Source organism: Leopardus geoffroyi, chromosome E2, assembly GCF_018350155.1.
Source record: "Leopardus geoffroyi isolate Oge1 chromosome E2, O.geoffroyi_Oge1_pat1.0, whole genome shotgun sequence".
NCBI lineage: Eukaryota > Metazoa > Chordata > Mammalia > Carnivora > Felidae > Leopardus > Leopardus geoffroyi.
This window is the reverse complement of record NC_059335.1, coordinates 35,140,244-35,163,651: the sequence shown is the minus strand read 5'-3', so window position 1 is coordinate 35,163,651 and position 23,408 is coordinate 35,140,244. Positions and strand designations below refer to the sequence as shown.

The following is a 23,408-nucleotide window of genomic DNA, read 5'->3' as shown; positions in this document are numbered from 1 at the left end:
TTCAGTGTTAACCGTTCCAGGGGCCAGGCTGTGAAAACACTCCCCACGGGCAAATGTGGCCTGGGGAGTGCCTGCCAGCGTGGCTGGAGAGTCGGGGACACCAAGCAGCACAGGGAACAGTGAGAGGACCCCTTGACTGGAAAGGAGCTGATTACTTTAATGGATCACTCTGGTCTGCAGCTGTGGCCTCCCTCTGGCTACTTCCCAGGGGGGCAAATTGCCTGCAAATGCTCATTGGTGGTTTTCATTTTATTCCAAGCCTTGCGGTAGCCTTTTAAGGTCATCTGCAAAGAGGAAAAAGAGGGTGAGGGGAGAAGGTCACTTGGGAAAAAGCGATTGTGATTTTTCATAACGCAACCCGCATCCAGCCCTGTGGTGAGGCAGGTGACTCTGTGTGGAAGAGTCAGCCAGTCTGGAAGAATCTTCTAAAGAGCTGGTTTCTGTTTAGTGAAGTGAGAAGCTGCAGGTTCCTGCCGTGCTTCTCTGCTACTTCTCGGCTCCAAATCTGAAAGGCCCAAGTTTGGATCCTAATTCACCCTCTGCCACCAAGTGACCACGGGAAAGGCAGGACAAAGTACTGTGGGAACCGGAGCCTGGGTCTGGATGTGAAAACGCCAGGCTTCCCAAGTGACCTGACCGGGTTTTTAAGCTACTCTACTGATGTCTCAAGTGTTCTCAGTCTGCAAGTAGGCCTGTGGCAGACCTGGGGCTTTCTTTTTCGCACTTTGTTTTGCATTTTGTTTCCCATTTCTCCCTGGCGCTTACCAGGAGCAAGGGTGCTCTGAGCACACCTATCTCAGGAAAAGGTTGCGGGGTTCTCAAAACAAAGGCCCAGGGCAACTATGTAAATGCATGGAATCAGGTTCTGAGTGATATTAAAAATCCATTATCTCATTTAAAAAAAAAAAACTGGCTTCTCCATGTATAAAGTAGCAATCACTACATCACCAATGGTGGGGGAAGGGATTCAGAAGCTTCCAGAATTCATTAAGAAAACAAGCAACTAAAAACAATATTACTACAGAGTCTCTTTCTGTCCCTAACACTGAAAAGGGAACTTACCAAAAGGAAAGGGCATCCTTCATTTCCCTTAGAGACCTAAGTGACTGCTGAGATCTCTCACAGACATTACCTGTCCAAACACCTGTACTCTTAGCTTGAAAAATGAAACCCTTGACAAAAACGTGAAGGACATGAAAGGCTGCCTGTCTTGGGGTTCTCGGAGACTTACCTCTGCAATCTCCACTTTCCTTTCCCACATCTTGATGGTCTTCTCCAGGTCCCCAGTTAGGATCTTCTCCCGCACGTACACCATCACCTGTGGCACTTGGAACACAGCCAGCTGTCTGCGGAGTCTCTTGTTCACGGCCTCAGCCTTGGCCCGGTCCTGGGTTGGGAAGGACCAATTAAACCAGGGATCCCTGGCAGTTCTGGCTTACTGACCCTGGCATCTCTCCCCAGTTTCAATGTAGTTCTCAAAATAATGTTGAAATTTTCAAAGGAGTGGGGAAAGTTGCGAGATTCTGATTCTGGTTATTCTTATTATTTTTTACAACTGGTGATGTTTTTCATCTAGTTCAGAAACACTAAGTGCAGTCTAAAACTGTTTTTTCCCTGCCTTTCTTCCTTCATTAAGGAATATGTTTTTATTTTTAGGTTTGGTGGGTTTTTTGGGGGAAAACTATGTATTTAAGTACACTTTGATTTGATCAGTCTCAACTCTCCTTTCTGTAAAATATACATAACATAAAGTTGTCCATTTTAACCATTTTTAAGTGTGCAGTTCTGTGGCATTCAGTACATTCACACTGTTGTATGAGCTTCACCACCATCTGTCTCCAGAACTTTTTTCATCTTGCAAAATTAAACCTCTGTACTCATGAAATGATGACTCCCCATGACTACTTCCCCCAAGCCCCGGCAACTGCCAGTCTACTTTCTGTCTCTACGAATTTGATTACTCAGGTACCTACATAAGGGCAATCACACAACATTTGTCCTTTTGTGACTGGCTTCTTTCACTTAGTACAATATCTTCTGTGTTAATCCATGTTGTCGTATATGCAGAATTTCCCTCCCATTTAAGGCTGAATTATGTTCCATTGTATGTATACACTACATTTTACTTCTCCATTCATCTGTCCATGAACTTTTGGGTGGCTTCCACCCGTGGGCTATCATGGACAATGCTGCTATGAACATGGGTGGCCAAGCATCTGTTCAAGCTCATGCTTCCAATTATACTGGTTATATACCCAGAAGAAGAACTGCTAGATCAATAGTTACTCAATTTTTTGAGGAATCTCTGTCTTTTTAAATTTTATTTTATTTTTTTTAATGTTTGTTTATTTTTGAGAGAGAGACAGAGTGTGAACGGGAGAGGGGCAGAGAGCGAGGGAGACACAGAATCCGAAGCAGGCTCCAGGTTCTGAGCTGTCAGCACAGAGCCCAACGCGGGGCTCGAATTCACGAACTGTGAGACCATGACCATGAGAAGTCGGACACCCAACCAACCGAGTCACCCAGGTACCCCTTAAATTTTATTTTTGAAATTATCATACAGTAAAATTAACTAGTGTTTTTCTTTTTTTTTTTTTTTAATGTTTATTTTTGAGACAGAGACAGAGCATGAACGGGGGAGGTCAGAGACAGAGGGAGACACAGAATCTGAAGCAGGCTCCAGACTCTGAGCTGTCAGCACAGAGCCCGATGTGGGGCTCAAACTCTCAGACCGTGAGATCATGACCTGAGCCGAAGTCGGAAGCTCAACCGACTGAGCCACCCAGGCGCCCCTAGTGTTTTTCTTTTAATTGAGTGGATTCTTTGAATCAGCAATGTTATTTTATTGTTTTAACAAATTGTTTTGAATAGGTAATACACTTAATTCAAATGGTATAAAAATACAGAGTGACCATCTCCCGTCCTACCCTCTCCCTGGCCACATAGTTCCCTTCCCAGAAGTATGCACTATTTTTAGGTTTTGTGCATTCTTCTAGAGATCTACATTCATATAAACATATATATCTCCCTTTTTTGCACAAAGAATAGCCAATGCTATTCACTTTTACTCCTCCAACATTATTTCACTTAGTAAATATTGAAGACCTTTCTGTATCGGCGCAGAAAAAAATGACTCATTCTTTTTAACAGCTGCATCATTTTCCATTGTATAGAAGCCCTCACAAACAAGTCACTTAGTTCCTCGATCTCTTGCTGTTACCATAAACAATCCTGTGATTACTAATCTTCCTGGTATTGTCATACTCTAAATACACAAGTACATCAGTAGGATGAACTACTGAAAGTGAAATTGTCTCTTCCGAGGTGGCAATTTTGCCCCCAGGAGACATGTGGCAATGTCTGGATGTATTCCTGGTTGTCACAACTCAGGAAGTGCTACTGGCACCTAGTAGGTAGAGGCCAGATATGCTACTAAACACCTTACAGGGCATAGGACAGCCTGCAGAAGGAATTATCTGATCTAAAATATCAGTGGTGTCCAGGTGGAGAAGCCCTGCCATGAACATATGTATATGTTTGGTAAAGAGTGCTAAATCGCCTTCTAGAACAATCAAGCCAATTTTGCCTCTGCAGCAGTGTTTGAGACTGCCTGTGTTTTCTCCGTTCTCTCAACACAGTCTTACCGAATTTTTTATCTTTGTTAATCTAGGAGAGGGGAAATGGTATCTCATTATGGCTTTATTTTGCATTCCTTATGAGTGAGGTAGAACATCTTTCATATAAGATTTTTTGCTTTTCTGTAAACTGTTTAAATCTTTTGCCCATTTTTTAAATTTTTTTGTTAGAGTTTTCTTAATTTGTAAAAGATATTTAAGTTTTAAGAAAATTAACTCCCTGTGATATAAGTCAACACATTTTTCTAGTTATTTATTTTTTGGCTTTGCATATGATGGTTTTTGTTACACTGGAAAAACTTCATTTTTATGTAACTGACTTTATTGATTTTATGTTTCTGGGTCTTATACCTCAAAAATCCTCCCAATTCCAAGAGTATAATAAAAAACGTTCCCACTGTTAAGTTTAGGACTTTTAATGTTTTTATCATTTATACTTAAATCTCTGATACATCTGGATTAATTTCACCATAACTTTTGTTTTTTCCTAAATGGCTACCTCACCATCCCAAATCATTTATTGAGTAATCTGGTTGTGCCTCACTGTGAAGATATCTTTATCATAAACTAGATGCATCATATAAAAACTTTATCAGATACTTGATAATATATATGACATATATGTGATCTGTAATGGGGCTCATCATAGACTTATATTTTTTCTTTGAACTTCTAGTTTATTCATGAGCTTGTTTTTAATACTGTAATTTCATATCATGTTTCAGTATATGGTAGGGCTAGTCCACTCATTTACTTAAGAATTTGGGGGATATTCTTATTTAATCTTCCAAAATTTTGGAGCCAATTTATTTAAGTCCTTTAAAAAAAAAATCTCCTTGGGGCACCTGAGTGGCTGAGTCAGTTAAGCATCCAACTTCGGCTCAGGTCATGATCTCATGGTTTGTGAGTTCGAGCCCCACATCAGGCTCTGTGCTGACACAGGCTCTGTGTCTCCTCCTCTCTCTGCCCCTCTCATGCTCATGCTCTGTCTCTCAATAATAAATAAATGTTAAAAATATTTTTAAATAATAAAAATAAAAATTAAAAAATCTCCTTGTTATTTTAATTGGAATACCATGATTTCACAGATCAATTCAAACAGAGCTAACATTTTTATAATGTTGAATCTTCCTAGCCTAGCATTGTCTTTTAATTCCTTGCTTCACAAAGTACATCACCTGGGAAGTGGGTTAAAATGAAGACCCTTAGGCCTACCCAATCAGAATCTGCATTTTAACAAGATCCCCAGGTGGTTGGTTTGCACCTTCTAGTTTGAGAAGCACTGTTTTAATTCACTCTGAAGCAAATCAATAAAAGCATTTTTTAATTAACTTGTCAGAATGCAATAAAACTTGTCAAGAAGCATTCAGTGAATATGTGCTATGTCTAGCATATATCTGTGGGGACATCTAAACATGTACCTAGAACCATCAGTAGACATTCTTGTGAGGACAATGATTAAAGAATACCTAAGATAATGTGTAATGAAGGAGCAAGAACCAAGGCATTAAAAATAAGTTCTATTGGGGCGCCTGGGTGGCTCAGTTGGTTAAGCGTCCGACTTCAGCCAGGTCACGATCTCGCGGTCCGTGAGTTCGAGCCCCGCGTCAGGCTCTGGGCTGATGGCTCAGAGCCTGGAGCCTGTTACCGATTCTGTGTCTCCCTCTCTCTCTGACCCTCCCCCATTCATGCTCTGTCTCTCCCTGTCTCAAAAATAAATTAAAAAAAACGTTTAAAAAAAAAAATAAGTTCTACTGCTATGAGGAAGGTGCTGAGAAGACCAGGAACTGCAGTCCCTACCCAGCACTTCACTTGTAGAGCAGGGGTGTCACCACAAGACAGGCAGGCCACTGTTCCCACCCCTAGGTCTTAGCAGCAATACAGAAGTTTTGCTCATGGGGAAAGACTGTAAAATAGAGAGCTCCAGAGTGTTGCCTGGAGGGACTGACTGAATTTGGAACAAAGTGTGGGGAGTTCATGCCTAAGTATTTTCTGGAAAACAATGGAGATCTTTGGGGTGAGCAATTAGGAGGCAGCTGGAAGTTCTATGATAATAGTACCAACAAACAAAAGACTAGCTGGATGTTTAACAGAACCAGGTAAGGAGACCATTAAGAAACTTCATGGGATTGGAGCAAACCTCAAAGACTGCCAAAGAGGTCCCTGCAAAGGGGACTGACTTTGACTTGATCAGAATGTGCAGCAATTAATGTCCCAGAGGGTTGGTGAAAGCAACCGAGCAATCAGCTAGTAATTAATGGAGGCTAACAGCTGGGTATGATACCAATAGAAGCAGACCAGCCAGATGCTTAGCTGGAAGATGAAGGAAAGAGTCAAAGAGAACTCGGCTGAAACACCAGTCATTCCTGGTTGTCAGGGACACTTATCCACAATCAAGGCTTCCTCCTTTAAGGAGCAACACCAGAGGCTATCAATAGCAAGAGAAATAGACTATAACATCTATTTCTAATAGTCAAGCCAAATCACTAAATGAGCAAAAGGTGGGTGGAATTAGTATCCAGCATTGCTATAATATTATCTAAAATGTCCAGTTTTCATCAAAAACTACAAGATGGGGATGCCTGGGTGGCTCAGTCGGTTAAGTGTCAGACTCTTGATTTCAGCTCAGGTCATGCATGATCTCACAGTCTGTGGGATCGAGCCCTGCATACGGCTCTGTGCTCAAAGAGTGGAGCTTAATTAGGATTCTCTCTCACCCTCACTCTGCCCCTCCCCACCATTTCTCTAAAAATAAATACCTAAACTTTTTAAAAAAAAAAAATTACAAGATAGGCAAAGAAACAGGAAAGTGCGACTCACAAAGGGAAAAAAGCAGGCAACATAAACCACCTTTGAGGGAGTCCAGATGGTGGACTTAGCAGACAAAGTCTTCAAAACAGTTATTATAAATATGCTCAAAGAACCAAGGCAACCATTTTTCTTAATTTAGAGAGAGAGTGTGCAAGTGGGGAAGAGGAGTGGAGGGAGAGAGAGAATCTTAAGCAGAGCTCTATCCCATGACCCTGGGATCCTGAGCTGAAATCAAGAGTCAGACCTCAACTGCCAGAGCCATCCAGGCACCCCAAGGCAATTGTTTTTAAAGAATTAAGGGAATATATGATGCTAATGTTTCATCAAATAGAGAATATTTATAGAGAGGTAGAAATTACTTTTTCAAAAGACAAATGAAAAATTTGGAATATTTTCAACGTAGTAACTGAAATGAAAAATTCACTGGAGGAGATCACAGATTTAAGCCAGCAGAACAAACAATTAGAGATTAGAGATCATGAAATAGGAATAGCACAGAGGAGGGGCACATGGGTGGCTCAGTCGGTTAAGTAAAATCCGACTCTTGATTTTGGCTCGGGTTATGATCTCACAGTTAATGGGTTCGAGACCCCATCAGGCTCCATGCTGACAGTGTGGAGGCCTGCTTGGGATTCTGTCTCCCTCTCTCTCTTCCCCTTCCCTGCTCTCTATCTCTCTCTCTTAAAATAAATAAATAAACATTTAAAATATTGAAACAAAAGAAAAAGGAAAAAGAAGAAAAATTAAATCACAGAGAAATGTGAGACACCATTAAATGTACCAGCATACATGTAATGGAAATTTTAGAAGGAGGGGAGGAAGAGAAAGGAAAAAATATTCAAGGAAACAATGGTTTTCCACTATTTCCATTTTCCAATAATGGAAAACTTCCAAAATTTGATGAAAAATATTTTTATGAAAAATATTAAGCTACATATCGAAGAAGCTCAACAAACTCTGAGTAACAAATTGGAAAGAAATCCATACCCAGACACATCATACCCAAAATGTTGAATGACAAGGCAAAGAGAAAATAGTGAAAGCAGCAAGGAAACACAAGTAATCACATACAAAGGAAACCAAATAACAGCAATAGCTGACTTCTCATCAGAAATACTGGAAGCCAGAAGGCAGCAGGATAACATATTCTAAGGGCTGAATGAAAAAAAAAAAATGTCAAACAAGAATCTCCTATCCAGAAAAACTATCTCTAAAAATGAAAGCAAGCAATGAGCACACTCAGATCTTGGTTTCTAATGCTATTCTCAAGTAAGAGGAACCTGGACTCCTTGGAGAAATGGCTAATTATAGCCATTCTGCTGAAGCAGAAAATATATGAGATGAGTCTCAAGCATTTTCTAGTGCCAGAAAAGAAAAAGTGCTAAGACACCCACACCCACACACACACGCCCGCACACATGCACACACAGGGATATGTCAAAGGTACATAGGCCAACTGAAAGAGCTCCCAATGGCCAAGGTGAAACAATGTGAGTAATAAAACAAATAATATTAGATTATAACCCAACATATAAAATTAATATCCATGGTCCCTTTGACAGCAGATATGTTAAAATTAACATCCATGAATTGATACTGATATACATAAATGATGAAAAAAATAAATGGAGGAGAATAGACTAATCTCCCAGACAGATGATCCAAATAGTTTATAACTCCCCACTTCTTCAGTGTGGGCTACACATTGTAACATCCTTCCAAAGAATATGGTCTGAATATTAGAGGAAAGAGTAGCTGTATAGTGGATAATCCCACAGAATATTACAGCAGCCAGATGATCAAAGTTGACATCAGTAGTGATAAATCATGTTGACAGTATGCTCCTTTGATAGGATGTGATGAAAATGGCACTTCACCTCTCTGATCTTCCTCCCAAAAACCATTTAACCTCAGTCTAATCATAGGAAAGACAGCAGACAAATCCTAACAGAGGAACAGTCAACAAAATACTTGACCACTTCACAAACTTTCAAGGTCATCAACAATAAGCAAAGCCTGAGAAACTGTCAAAGCCAAGAAAAGCCTAAGGAGACGTGACACTGAATGTAATGTGTTATCCTGGATGGGATCCTGGAACAGAAAAGGACATCAGATAAAAAGGATATATGAATAATATTAATTATAAGTATTAATCATAAGGCATCAATAATGGTTTATCAATTTTAATAAATATTCTACTGTAAGATGTTAATAATAGGGCAAAATGGGTATGAGATACTTGGGAACTCTGCACTCTTCACAGTTTTCTAAAACAGTCCTAAAGTAAATTTTATTTTCTTAAAATGAAGAATAGACATTCCCAGATAAACACACACCAAAGAGAATTTGTTGCTAGCAGACCCCCCTTACAAGATATACTAGAGGAAGTTCTTCAGGCTGAAAACAAATGACACCAGAAAGTAACTTAAATCCATGTGAAGAAAACACATAGCACAAGTAATGGTAATTGTGTAAGTAATTATAAAGGACAGTATAATGACATATTCTCCTCTCAATGGATTTAAAAAGCAATTCATAAAGCAGTATGTATATAGTTCTATTGTGGGCTGGTAACATAAAAATGTAACATATTTGATAATGACAGCACAAAGGCAGGGTGAACAAAGCTATATTTGAGTAAGGAAATAGCACAAGATGGTAACTCGAATCCACAGGAAGAAATGGAGAGAAGCACATTATGGTAAACAGGAAGGCTAATACAACAAACTCCAGGAACATACTTCATCTCCTTTCTTCTGGCAGCTTTTAGACCCCTTCCTCACATTTACAAGATTAACTCAAAATGTATTATAAACCTAAATGTAAGACCTATAAAACTCACAACAGAAGACATAGGCCTGAAGCTTCATGATAGTAAGTAGTGGTTTTATTTTATTTTATTTTATTTTATTTTATTTTATTATTTTATTTTATTTTTCAGAGAGAAAAAGCATGCATGCACATGGGGAGAGGCAGAAGGAGAGGGAATCTTAAGAGGTCCAGCAGGGCTCGATCTCACGATCCTGAGATCATGACCTGAGCCAAAATCAAGAGTCAGACACTTAATCGACTAAGCCACCCAGGCAACCCAAGTAATGGTTTCTTAGATATGACACTGAGCTCAAGTGCAAAAGAAAAAAATAGATAAATTAGAGCTCACCAAAATTAAAAACTGTAAACAGTACCATCAAGAGAGTAAAAAGGAAACCTACAGAACAGGAGAAAATATTTGCAAGTCATATATCCGACAAGTTATTTGAATCCAGAATACATAAAGAATTCCTATAATTCAATTACAAAAAGACAGATAACTCAATTAAAAACTTATTCAGGGGCTAAGGGCTTGAATAGATATTTCTCAAAAAAGACACATGGCCAATAAGCAAATGAAGGGAAGCTCCATGTTAATAGTCATTAGGGAAATTCAAATCAAAACCATAATGAGGTATCACTTCACATCCACTAGGACAGCTATTAGAAAACAAACAAAAAACCCTGGAAAGTAACAAGTATTGGTGAAGATGTACAGAAATTAGAACCCTCATGTGTTGGTGAAATGTTGGTAAAATGGTACAACCCCTTTCTTTTTTTTTTTAACGTTTATTTTTGAGACAGAGCAAGTCAGAGCATGAACGGGGGAGGATCAGAGAGAGAGGGAGACACAGAATCTGAAGCAGGCTCCAGGCTCTGAGCTGTCAGCACAGAGCCCGACGCGGAGCTCAAACCCACGGACGGTGAGATCATGACCTGAGCCGAAGTCGGACGCTTAACCGACTGAGCCACCCAGGAGCCCCAAGTGCAGCGCCTTTCAAAACAGTTTTGCAGTTTCTCTAAATGTAAAAATGTCACCATATTTAACTCACAATTCTACTTTTACCTCTATGTCCGAGAGAAGAGGAAACATACATTTACACAATACTTGTACGCAAAATTTCATAGCAGCATTATTCTTAATAGCCAAAAAACAACCCATGGGAAACAACCCTTTAACTGCTGAATGGATAAAACGTGGTCTATATCCATACAAGGAAATATTTTTAGCCATGAAAAGAAACAAAGTACTGACACATACTACAACATGAATCTTGAAAATATTGTTGAATAAGCCAGTCGTGAAAGACCACACACTATATGATCTCTTTTCAGTGGAGTGTCCAAGGGCACCTGGGTGGCTCGGTCAGTTGAGCATCCGACTTTGGCTCAGGTCGTGATCTCGTGGTTCATGGGTTCAAGCCCAGAGTCAAGCCCTGTGCTGACAGCTCAGAGCCTGGAGCCTGCTTCGGATTCTGTGTCTCCCTCTCTCTCTGCCCCTCCCCTGCTCACACTCTGTCTCTCTCTCTCTTTCTCTCAAAAATATAAACAAATACATACATACCTACCTACCTACCTACATACATACATACATACATACATACATACATACACACACACAAATAGAATGCCCAGAACAGGCAAATTCACAGAGACAGAAAGTAGACTAGTGTTCATCTAGGGCTGGAGGGCAGGAGTGAGGTGAAGTGGGGAATGGACAAGGATTTCTAATGGGTACAGAGTTTCTTTCTAGGGTGACAAAAATGTTCTCAAATATTATGCTGATGGTTACACCATTCTGCGAATATACTACAAACCATTAAAATGTGTGCTTTAAATGAGTGAATTATATAGTACATGAATTAAAACCCAATACAGCTGTTAAAAAAAAAAAAAGGTAACAAGAAAACTAAAATATACTAAGCAGTGAATGCCAGGCTTGTAAAAACCGATGCTATGTTTTACTTATAATCTAATAAATGTCCACCCAAACAAATAAATACCACAGAAATTCTGCATGGAGAGAGCACACAGACTACTCCTTGAACTTTGTTACCGGCCACTCTGTACCGAGATGGGTTTTTTTGCAGGTGTTGGTTCTCCATCAAGGAAACAACGTGGATGCCATGACAAAACTGAGTCGGCTGTAGTCACCCTGTGGCTTTTCAGCTATCATAGACAGGTTTGGGGCCACACATACTGCTGGGGACACTTATCCCATTCAAGACAAGGTCACTAATAACTGTATAAGTTATGAGGCTGACAAAGCATTGCTATCCTGGTTCTAATGGATCACCACAAGGGTTGTGACATCTATTTCACAGATGTGGAAACTGAGGCCTGTCTAATTAAAAGGCATGTTCAAAGCTAGAACCTGGCAACACCAAAGCTGATGTTCTTTCCCCCATCTTTCCAAAAAAGTCCTCTGAGTCACATCCTGCGTGTATTTAACTTGCCAAAATTCAACTGTATGCGCTCAGCAAAATAGTGAGAGTGTTAACTCACAATGTAGATGTAAGGGGCTCACATCTTTTCACACTGTGACCATCATCCCAGCATCCTCTATACCGAGTAAAAACTACATGTTTAAAGAACTTTCTCTCCTTTACACAGAACACTATATTTTGGCATGTGTACTTTCTCTCATACCGATTTTTACACGCATTCTACGCTTTTTGTGAGGTTGTATACAAAACACTTTGAATATGATACTTTATGGGTCACTTAAGGAATTCTCGAGTGTTATCTGGACTCTACATGATTTCTAGACTGATTCATGCTTTCTACGTGATTTTTGACTCTAGACCCTAACCTAGCAATAAAATGCCAACACTACTGGGCCGTGAGTTCCTGGTGCCATTTCTTCTTTTCGATGGCCCTGAGCTCTTTTGACTTACGGTCTAGGCTTTTCTAAACAAAAACCAAGGTGGTTTGGGTCTTGGTGTGCACTGGCTCAAGCCCTTGTAGACAGAAGGAGACAAACACCAGAAACAGCACATTTTGCCCTCTCCTACCTCCTCTGCTTGTAGGGTTTCACTTGCAATTTTCTCAAGTAACTCATTTCTCAGCAAGATCTCCTTGTCCAGATGGATGGACATTTCCGTTGATCGCTGTAGCTTGCTCTGAAATATAACAACACAGCAAGTCTTTAGCAAAGATGATCGCTCAGGACTACAGGACATGTACTAAGCAGGACAATATGAGACTGTCCAGGAACTTGGGCCTGCCCTTCTCACAGCCACCCATATCTTTAGAATGCCGGCACCCAGATGGGAGGGGGAGGTAAAGACCTGCAGAGTGGCCAGACACACCAGGATCCAAACCCTGCCCCACCATTTACTAAAAGAAACCTTGGGCAGGTCCTGGAACCTCTCTAAACATGGTCGCCTCACAGGGCTGTGGGGAGAGGCTTAAGGGAGATAAACATGGCAGAGTGCTGAGCATGGTGCCCGACGACACTCACACAAACAGCTGCCATTACTAGATGAAGAGAGAGAGATACTCCCCCTGAGGTAGGTGCCATTATCCCACTTTATAGGTGAAAGAACGGACTCCTAAGAGGGTGAAACAAATTTGCCCAAGGTCGTAGAGACAAGAGATTAACCAGGGTCTGAACCCATGGGCTCCATGGGCTCCACCCGTCTCCAATGCCTGTCCGAGCTGGGCCTGCTGGCATCATCAACTCCTGCACGGGCTGCCCTGCAGCTTCCCATCATCACCTGCGGCTACCTTTCACCAGCTCCCCCCAGGCTCCTGCTTCTCAAGATTTGCCTCCGTTGCACCTTTGTCTCCCAGCAGGAGTCAGCCTGGAGTAGTTGGGACACATTCTGCTGGGCTGAAGAGTGGGCCAAGGGACAGAATCCAGCGACTCTGAGGGGATCGCTCAACAAGTTCTGAGACTCCGCTTACCCAGCACCAGGCACTGGCCAGCACAACGACCTAGGCCATGCCACCCAGAGGCCGGCTTGGGGGCTACATGGAAGCGTAAGAAACAAAGTAAAACTGCAACTGTGCTGAGCCCTAAGAAGGGGAGGACAGCGGTCGAGTTTTCCTGGGGGATAGGATGCTGGAAAGTGAGCTGAAGGGTTATATCAAGCGTGTCTAGGTAAGAGGGGAGGGAAGAACATGCCGAGCTAAGGAAAAGCCTGGGAGAGGAGGGTGCTGGGGCATTATGCCCAAAGTATCAAATCTTAGAGCAGGCAGAAAAGCCTAGAGCCATGTGCCTGGGGGACTCAGGGCACTGGGGGCCACCACCCTCCTTGTTCCTCTTCTCGCCAGACCTCCCTTCTCTAAGGCTCACTTCCTGCTCCACCTTCTGCATGTAGTTGCTCTGCCTAGGAAAGTGCCATGGGTCAGAGACCAGACTGAGGGGGTGGGCTGTGGGGCAGTGGGGGGCAGCGTAGGACTTCACTGCAAACCAGCAGGTCACAGGGGAGAGAAGGAGAGCAGAGGGAAGGCACTAACCCCGCAGTACAGAGAGACAGGGCAGGAAAGGAAGGACCGCAAGGGCACCTGTAAGGCAGTCCCTGGCTCCGGTGGGGCAGGGCCCTCAAGGTGTGAGGACAGCAATTTGTGATGCTGAGCGGGACGCCGGTCACTTAAGGTGGCTACTTCTAAAAAGGTACATCTGCTCTCTCTTGCTGTGTAACAAATTATCACAAATTTTGTGGCATAAAACAACACCCTTTTATCATCTCAGTTTCTATAGGACAGAGTCCAGGCACAGTGTGGCTCGATTCTCTGCCCAGGTAGGGTCCCGTGGGGCTGAAATCAAGATGTTGGCCAGGGCTGGCTCTCATCTAGGGTCCTCTTCCAAGCTCACAGACCGTTAGCAGAATGCATCTCCTTGAAGTTGTAAGACTAAGGTCTCTGTTTTTATCCTGGCGGCCACAAGGTCCCTCTATATTTAAGCCAGCCATGGAGAACTTCTTGCTTAGAGAATTCCCTCCAGTGCTTCAAATCTCTGACTTCCTCTTACAGACAAAACTCTCTGCTTTCACAGGGCTCATATGCTTAGGTCATGTCCACCCAATAATCTCCCTATCTTAAGGTCAACTATGCCATATTATATTATGTAATCATAGAATAGAACCTAATAATAGAATCCATCACACCCACAGCCTTGGGGATTGTACAGGGTGTATACACCAGGGGGTGGGGAGTCTTGGGGGACATCTTGGAATTCTACTGACCACAAGGCACTAGTTTACATGGAGATCACTAGTTTATAGTCAATTAGGAATGACACATCACAGCTGTCATCATACACTTATATTCTACTAGATTCTACCAGGGAGAGCTTGACGGCATAACGTCAGAGAAAAAGGTGCCCCTTTGGCTGAGGCTCCTGGACCAAACTCACAGAAGAGGCCGTGTCTGTTTCCTTCACATCTATACCCTCAGCACTTAGCCTGGTGCCTGGCATGCCACAGGTCCTTGGTATGTTTGGTAGCAGTTATTCTGCATATGAGCTCCTGAAGTGAACACCTGGTAATGGCTATTTTCGTGCTTTCACAAGGTCTTACACTTGGGTGTTTGATATTTATATGAAAGTGGTCTCTCCTGCCACCACCATCCCCCCAACCCACCATCCTCTAAACACACACCTGAATTGCTAGCAGCTCCTTTGACAATGCTAGCTAAGCACTTGCTTTGGCCAGGCACTGTCCTCGGTGCTAGGAACATGGTGCAGGCCAGCCAGAGCTCTATCCTGGTGGTGAGTCGCAAAAATCTGTCTCTGAGAGGTGAGGCACCATACCCATGGTCCCTAGTGGAATACCCCTTCAAACTCAGGTGAGGTAGGACTCCAAAACTCAACAGTTGTTCTGCCTCCATTTCCCCTAGGAGACCTAACAACTGAGACATGGAAAAAATGAGCCGGCTCCTCCCTCAACCTGTCACTGAGTCCACTGTAGGATTCCTGTAGGCACCTCCTCCCAAGCTCCATCATCTGCTTACTATTATTTGAAACAGGCCTGCAGGAATGATGGCCTCTAGGGTTCTGACCAGAATAGTTCCCATCCCACTCACTGTGGCCTGTGTTGCTGCTGCATGGGTATGGCCAACAATTTGTCCTCTGCATTGACACTTGTCCTAAAGAGCTCAGGCCCTGGACCTGGAAGTTTCATTTTATAAACCAGTAGCTCCACTCCAAACCCCTAGCTTTTCTACACAAGACCAGACAGGCTCTGTGCTACTTAAGTTGATTCCATGGGATAAGATCAAGATCCAATGTGATGCAACCACGTACTACCCAGCTTTCTACCAGTGAGGGCCTGGGAGTCATGGGGATTGGCTTCATCTTGAAATAACAGTGATCAGATAAGCTAACTACTGATGAGATAAGATCAAAATGGATGATCTATTGCAGATGGATGACACATGAGTTTCAAAATGCCAGCACAATGCTGTCTACATGCTTTATGCCAGGGAGAAGCAGTTGGGTTAGGTGGGACACGTACTGGACTAGGAGTCCCAGCCCTGCCACAAACTTGTTGCTTGAACCTGGCAAACATTTTCTCTTTAGGCCTCAAGGTTTTCATTTGTAAAAGGAAAATGTTGGACAAACTTAACAGTCTAATCTAAACATCTCCAAATTTACATTTTAAAATGACACTGTGTGGGCCAAATGAAGACCACCCATGAGTTACCTGAAGCCTGTAGCCACCATTGTCACCAGGGCACTAGGCTAGGGGTCAGCAGCCTTGCTCTGTAAAAGCTGGATAGCAAATATTTATTTATTTATTTTAATTTTTTTAATTTAAATTTTATTTTATTTTAGAGAGAGAGAGAGAGTGGGGGAGAGGGGCAGAAGGGGAGAGAGAGAATCTTAAGCAGGCTCCATGCTCAGTGAGAAACTTGACATGGGACTTGATCCCACAACCCTGGGATCATGACCTGAGCCAAAATCAGGTCAAATACTCAACTGATTGAGGCACCCAGGTGCCCCAGATAGCAAATATTTAAGCTTTGCAGGCCAAGAGGTAAAATTGAGGATATTATGTAATTACTTATATTAACAAAAGAAAAAACAAATTTCTACAAATGTTTTATTGATGAAATTTAAAATATAATAAGTACATTTTGGAATAGAGGTCTACTAATGAGTAGAATGGAATTTCTGGAGGAGAAACCAATTTTACTTAATTGGGTTTCAAAGATGGTGTTGTCTATAACATCAGTTATAGATGTTCTTTTGTAAAAACCATTCTTTGCTCACAGGCCAGTGGGCAGGATACACTGGCCAGTTAGCTGACTGCTGCATGAGACAATTGTTAGCAGGGTGACTGGACAGTCATGGCTATCATCCCTGCTTAATTATTAATAGTACCTCTTTCTCTCCCAAAAAGGTTCTGTGGGGATGAGGAATTATTTATTACTTTTCTGATTTTTAGCTAAGAGAGTTTTCTTCTGGAGGGTTTTAAGTAGGGAAGTGCTTATTACAAGCTTAAATTAAACAGGGCCCTAAATGTGGTTAGTTCTCAAAACTCACTGTACATACAAATCATCTGGGGCATTAAAAAAAAAAAACCAAAACGCATGGCCTTCACCCTCATCCCTTAACTCAATTGGCCAGGATTGGACTAGGGTGTTTGTACATTTAAAAAAAAAAAAACAAAACCTCTCTGAGTGGTTCCAATGCACAGCTAGGGTTGTGGGAATATTCAAGTTTTTTAGGAGAAACGGCTTGTCAAGAGAAATCAGGGAGCAACAGTAAATGAAGGACATCCAAGCCTTTTGTAAAACTGCAGTGGTGTCTGGGAACCTCACTGTGGCTGGCAAGGTGGGTGTGGGAGGCCTCAGCGACCTGGGCATCAGGGAGGACCTTACTTTGTATGCATTGAGTCTCTGCAGGGTGTTTCCAGATGCCAGCTTTAGCTGGATCAGTTCTTGATTCTTTGCTTCAATGGTCTCTAAAAACTGAGCATTCTCGATCTTCAGCTGCTGAAAATCAACGTCATGGAGGGCCTCGCCCACCTCTTCCTTCTACAGCTCAGAAAGAAGAAAAAAATGACATGAGGTTGTGAGTTCTAAATATTACTCACATCTTGTAATTATGGATGAAATTCTGAAAATTGGTCATCATTTAGTCATTCAACAAACACAGGCTGGGGATCTGCTTGGTGCCAGAACTGGCACAAGGCACTAGGGTAGAGATTTGAATAAATGCAATACTCCCTGGCCTCAAGGAACACACATTCAACCAGGGTTCACAAACAGGTCACTGTGTGGTATAGTGGGAGGGGCAGTGGGCACACAGAAGCCCCTCAGCCAGGCCAGAGAAGAATGGAAGCCTGGGTCAGTAAGGGCTTCCCACAAGACGTAGTGCGTATGAAGGAAAAGTAGGAAGGAGACCATATAAAAGTTGTTTTTAACCTGGAAAACCCAGGACCAGCGGCCCATAAATTCCCTTCCTGTGTTCATGTGACGTTTTTGTACTGTGGTTGTATCAGGGAGGGTTCCCTCTCTGACCTGGCCCACCTTACCTGCCTCACCAGGTCTAGGCCATCTTATGTTTGTGGCAGGTGAGAGCCAAATTCGGGAACTGTTCCTCACCCCCACACTCTACTCACGCTCTACTACCTCCTAGAAGGCTTCTTCCCTTTCCCTCAAAACGAGAACAATTTCCTGAAGCCCCAGTAATGATCCATCCTTCAGCTCAAATACTCCCAAACCATCTTCCACACCAGGAAAATTCCCTCTGTGGCTCCTCAGTCCCTACTGCTATTACCTCTGGATACCAGTTACACATGAAGCCTTTTCCTACCATCCCCACTCCCTGCTAATCTGTGAGCTCCCGAGGGCAGGACCACCTCAGGGTCAGTCCTGTGTGGCAGTGGCTTTTAGGCTAAAAGTCATCCATGCCCTCCCTCTCTCACACGTCAATCCGTCCTCCAGGATGCCTGGGCCTGCACAAAGCCTGGAGTACCAGAATCGTTTCTGGAGGCAGCTCCTCTCTATTTTCGGCACTGCAGCCGGGGCCACATTTTTTCTTACACTCATCTCAAATATCCTTCAATGACACCGCCACTCCAGCCCTCACTCCCCACTGGGGACCTCCAGAGCAGTGTGTTCTCTCCTTCCCACAGTTGCCTGCACACTTGGAGACAGCAGCTGGCCCTCCCGGTTCTTCTTGGGTCCTCCTCTGTTCCCCTTGCTCTCCGGCTCCCTCTCCTGGGTGGGCTCTAGATGACCAGTTCTTCCAAGCATGCAGCTCTCCCCGAGATGCACTGCTCCAGGTCCGGGCTGCTCAGAACAAGAGGAGCAAGCCCACTGCTTTCTCCGTGGAGCACTGTGGTTCTCTGGGTGGCCCCCAGGCCACAGCGTCACCTCCAGCTGGGCTGACTTTATCAGGGACTCGAGGGCTAAGCCATGTGGTACCTGTGCAGTTATCTTGGGGGATCAAAATGGAGGATCTTAAATTTGTCTTCAGTCACTTTGTGCTGTTAAAGATGTCCCAGCTTGTTGTCTTTTGGGATCCCAAGTCAATCAGGCAAGAGTTCCAGACATGTTAATTCTCCTGTACAACTTCGTGTCGTTGTCAGTGGTCACCTCTAATGCACATGCCATCAGTGCCCATATTCAAGTTAGTTAAAAATATATTGAGCTAGGAGAGGACGGAGCCATGGAATCACATTCTAGAGGCCCCATGCGGGTCTGCCTCACTGCCTTTAATCAGGAGCCCGTAGAGTCTGTCGCAAAGACACCCAAAGCACACTGTACCTGTGCCCTCCAGCCACGTTCCCCAAAAGGGTCAACAAGTATGTCATGAGGGTCTTTCAAGCTTAAGGCAACTATGTCTATGGATCTGCCAGCACAGTAACTGTATGAGTCTACTATTACCGCTGTAACAAATCACCACAAACATAGTGGCTTAAAACAAAAATCCATTATATTCTAGCTCAAGAGGACAGAAATCCAAAATGGTTGTTTGGGCTGAAATCAAGGTGCTGGCAGAGCCACACTCCTTCTGGAGGCCCTTGAGGAAAATCCGTTTCCTTGCCTGCTCCAGCTTTTAGAGGCTGCCTGCACTCTTTTGTTCATGACCACTTCCTCTACCTTAAAAGTACATCACTCCAGGGGCGCCTGGGTGGCGCAGTCGGTTAAGCATCCGACTTCAGCCAGGTCACGATCTCGCAGTCCGTGAGTTCGAGTCCCGCGTCAGGCTCTGGGCTGATGGCTCAGAGCCTGGAGCCTGTTTCCGATTCTGTGTCTCCCTCTCTCTCTGCCCCTCCCCCGTTCATGCTCTGTCTCTCTCTGTCCCAAAAATAAATAAACGTTGAAAAAAAAAAAAAAAAAGTACATCACTCTGATCTCTGCTTCCGTTAACACATCTCTCTCTCCTGTCTTCCTCTTACAAGGACCTTTGTGATTATACTGGACCTACTCAGATAACCCAAGATAATCTCCCTCTGAGTCAAGGGGAGATTATTTTAAGAAAATCTCAAAATCCTTGTCTTAATCACATCTGCAAAATCTTTTTGCCACGTGAGGTAACAGATTCACAGATTCCAGGGATTAGGACATGATCATCTTTGGGAACACATTACAGTGATACATCACAGTAACAAGGAAGGAAGGTGGGAAGGAAGGAAAGAAGGAAGGAAGAGAGAAGGAAGGTGCGGGAGACAGAGAGAGAAGAAGGGAGGAAGGAAGGAAGAGCCACATACCTGCCTCAATTGTAAAAGCATCTTTTTCCTCTGCACTTTGAGAGAAACATTTTTCAAACATAATTTATCCTTCATATTATCCTAAAAAATACAAATAAACTTTAATCCATGTCTCTTCTTCTGCCCTGTTGGTTTGAAAAGTTGGTAGGTTTGGGGCTGCAAACCAAACACTGAACCTAACATTCAGTCACTTATTTTTAGGTCTTCTTACCCACGCTGGCATGGCTGTAGCACTTCACTCATGACCAAGAAGCAGAGGTAACTGGGTCTGTGCCATGCAAATTTTCTATTGCTTTTAAATTCAAGATAATTTGGGTATATCGTTTGGGTACAGGGGCCATTCCTGACCAAAATGATTTTATGATTCTTTGGTCTCTTATTCTCTTGGTAGTTTATATAATTTTTATCACTTATAACACATTAAGGATAATGACCCTACATATGTCCAGGATCCTAAGCTTGACATGCTACAAGATGTTTGAAAGTGAAGGAACATAATTTTATGTCTCCTTATAAATAATGGAACTTGAAGAGCTTGAGATTTATGCAGTCACCTGACTAGATAGGTTCTCATCACCTATCTCTAGAAAACATATCAGATCTTGAAACAAATAGTAACAATAAAAAAGAAAAAAACAGTCTGAGATATTATTAATATTCATCCTGCCTGATTGATTTTATCCTTGATAAACTTGCATTTTAAGACACACAGTGGTAGTGATGCAATAAATCTACATATGTGGACACCATTTATGGTCTTACGGTGGACCAAATGGAGTGGGGCTGCTTCCCATGGATCATTCTAATGTCATCATCTGATGAATCTATTCTCCCTTGCTAAGCCCCAGCCTCCTGTCAACTCACCCTCCGGCGGTTCATGTCCTCAATGTACTTCATCACTTTCTGAGTGGCCAAAATACTCCCTTTCTTCTTGGATATAGTTTTTAGAACATCTTTTTTAAACTCATGCACTGCTCTGCAGACTTCAACCCATCTCATTTCAGCTTCCTCAATGATTGCCTGGAGGAGTCAGAACAAAGAAAGAACAGTTTCCAAAAATCCTCAAGGATATCTCCCTCTAAGGAAACCTAGGTTCCCAGACCTCTTTGCGTCCTAACACGTTTCTTCTTAAACTTAGGAAGATATCTGTAAGATACAAATTTGACAATATCAATGTTATTATTAAAAAGCAGGCCTCTGGGGGCACCTGGGTGCCTCAGCTGGTTAAGCACAGGCGCCCCAGTGTCTCTCTCTTTTAAAAATAAACAAACATTTAAAAAAAAGGCCATAAAAAAGGGGGTATCCATAAAAAGGGAGTGAACAAACAAAAACAGTGCCTCCAGTCTCTCTGTACATATATATTTCCATATCTGAAATATTATTTATTCATTAAAAATTATAACATTAATATAATGTGATAGGATAGGATATAAAAAACATCTGGAAGGATATACACCAAAACATTAGCCATAGTCACATCTGGAGAGATAGATTACTAGGGAGACAAATGCTCTTTTTTTTTTTTTAATGTTTTCATTTATTTTTGAGACAGAGAAAGACAGAGCATGAGCAAGGGAGGGACAGAGAGAGAGGGAGACACAGAATCCGAAGCAGCCTCCAGGCTCTGAGCTGTCAGCACAGAGCTTGATGTGGGGCTCAAACTCACGCAGTGTAAGATCATGACCTGAGCTGCAGTCAGCCGCTCAACAAAATGAGCCACCCAGGTGCCCCGGAAGACAAACACCCTTACCATACACTTCTGTAACGGTAATTTGAAAATTTGAAAAAAGACATTATAAATGAATATATGTATTGACATGGAAAGACAGTAAGTGCAAAATACAGTTTATAAAATAATATGATACTTTTTATAAAGAAATTCATATATGCCTAGAAAATAATCTAAACTCTAGGAGATACACACAAGAGTCAACACTGATTACCTCCAGGTGGTAACACTGTGGATGGTTACAAATGTTCTTTTAGCTTACCTATACATTCATATTTTGCTACAATACAGACATTATCTTTAAATAAGAAAACACAAACACATAAAAACACATTATTTGAAAGAATAAAAGGGTATCTGTAGCTGCAGAGCAAATCATCTTAGTTCAGGTTTTGACCTTGGGCACCAAGAAGCAAAAGCATCTTCCTTCACTGGCCATCCCCTTCCCTCCCCGTCATCTTCACATGCCAGAACTCAATCCACCTTCAATGCCACTTTCAACATGTCACTCTCTTGCTCAGCCATCCTTATTGGGGTCATGCTTCCTAAGACATCAAAGATAAAGCCCCCTGCCTGGATTCCAAGGTCTCACCGCCCTACTCAGGCCCGATTTCCTCATACATCCCCCAAAGCAGCCTCTTCTGTAATCACACTAGTCCCCTCGATGTTTTGAACTTGCCATGTTAACTCCCACCTCGAAGTCCTAGCTCATGTCATTCACCTTACCTAGGGTACCCTTCTTTTCCTATTCCTGTTCTCTATTCCTCATCATTCTTCAAGGCCATGCCAAGCCCTGGGTATAGTCCCATCTCCTCGAAAAAGTCTTCTTTGGCCACTCAAGCCCACATTAGCATGTTAAAATTCAACAATGCATGTTTGGAAAGAGAGAGGAGAGTCGGGGGAGGGCAAAAGGAAGGGAGAGAGCGAGGAAAGGATAGGTCTATGTGGTACAGATGATTCCATCAATAAAGGCATGAGTCTACTGATCTGTCCCTCTGGAGGCAATGAATCTGTCTTTGTGTGCCCACATTTAGAAACAGAAAAATGTGGGGCACCTGGTTGGCTCAGTCAGTTAAGCATCTGACTTCCGCTCAGGTCATGATCTCACAATTTGTGAGTTCGAGCCCTGCCTTGGGTGACCTCGAGCACTGCTTTGGGTGAGCATGAGCCCTGCTTCTCTCTCTCTCCTTGTGGGATTCTGTCTCCCTCTCTCTCTGCCCTTCACTTACTTGTACCCTCTCTCTCTCTAAAAAAAAAAAAAAAAAAAAGAGGGGCCCCTGGGTGGCTCAGTCGGTTAAGCAGCCGACTTCAGCTCAGGGCACAATCTCGCAGTCCGTGAGTTCGAGCCCCGCGTCAGGCTCTGTGCTGACAGCTCAGAGCCTGGAGCCTGTTTCAGATTCTGTGTCTCCCTCTCTCTGACCCTCCCCCATTCATGCTCTGTCTCTCTCTGTCTCAAAAATAAATAAATGTTAAAAAAAAATTTTTTTTTTAAAAAGAAAAAAAAAAGAAAAAGGAAAAGAAAAGAAAAATTTGGGGCACCTGGGTGGCTCATCAGTTAAGTGTCTGACTCTTGATTTAGGTTCAACTCATGATCTCATGGTTGTAAGATCAAGCCCCGCATCAGGCTGTCTGTGCTGGGCAAGGAACCTGCTTGGGATTCTCTCTCTTCCTCTTCCTCTGCCCACATGCACACATGTATGCTTTCTCTCAAAAAAATAAAAATAGGGGCAGCTGGGTGGCTCAGCTGGTTAA

At 42.8% G+C, this 23,408-nt stretch overlaps 1 protein-coding gene across 3 annotated transcripts in view; it reads right to left on the bottom strand.

Moving 5' to 3' along the window:
- Positions 1-132: 132 nt before the first annotated feature.
- Positions 133-23,408, bottom strand: part of CCDC113 (coiled-coil domain containing 113) — a 62,985-nt gene continuing 39,709 nt past the window's right edge. For 2 of the 3 annotated variants that reach the window (XM_045442929.1, XM_045442928.1), the window contains 6 exons: positions 20,792-20,947; positions 19,928-20,008; positions 17,088-17,243; positions 12,272-12,379; positions 1,232-1,387; positions 133-284 (listed from right to left, as the gene is read on the bottom strand). In XM_045442929.1, coding sequence (XP_045298885.1) covers positions 198-284; positions 1,232-1,387; positions 12,272-12,379; positions 17,088-17,243; positions 19,928-20,008; positions 20,792-20,947 — 744 coding nt within the window. In that variant the 3' untranslated portion in view covers positions 133-197. The remainder of the gene's footprint in view (positions 285-1,231; positions 1,388-12,271; positions 12,380-17,087; positions 17,244-19,927; positions 20,009-20,791; positions 20,948-23,408) is intronic. The other variant, XM_045442930.1, reaches the window with a different exon arrangement.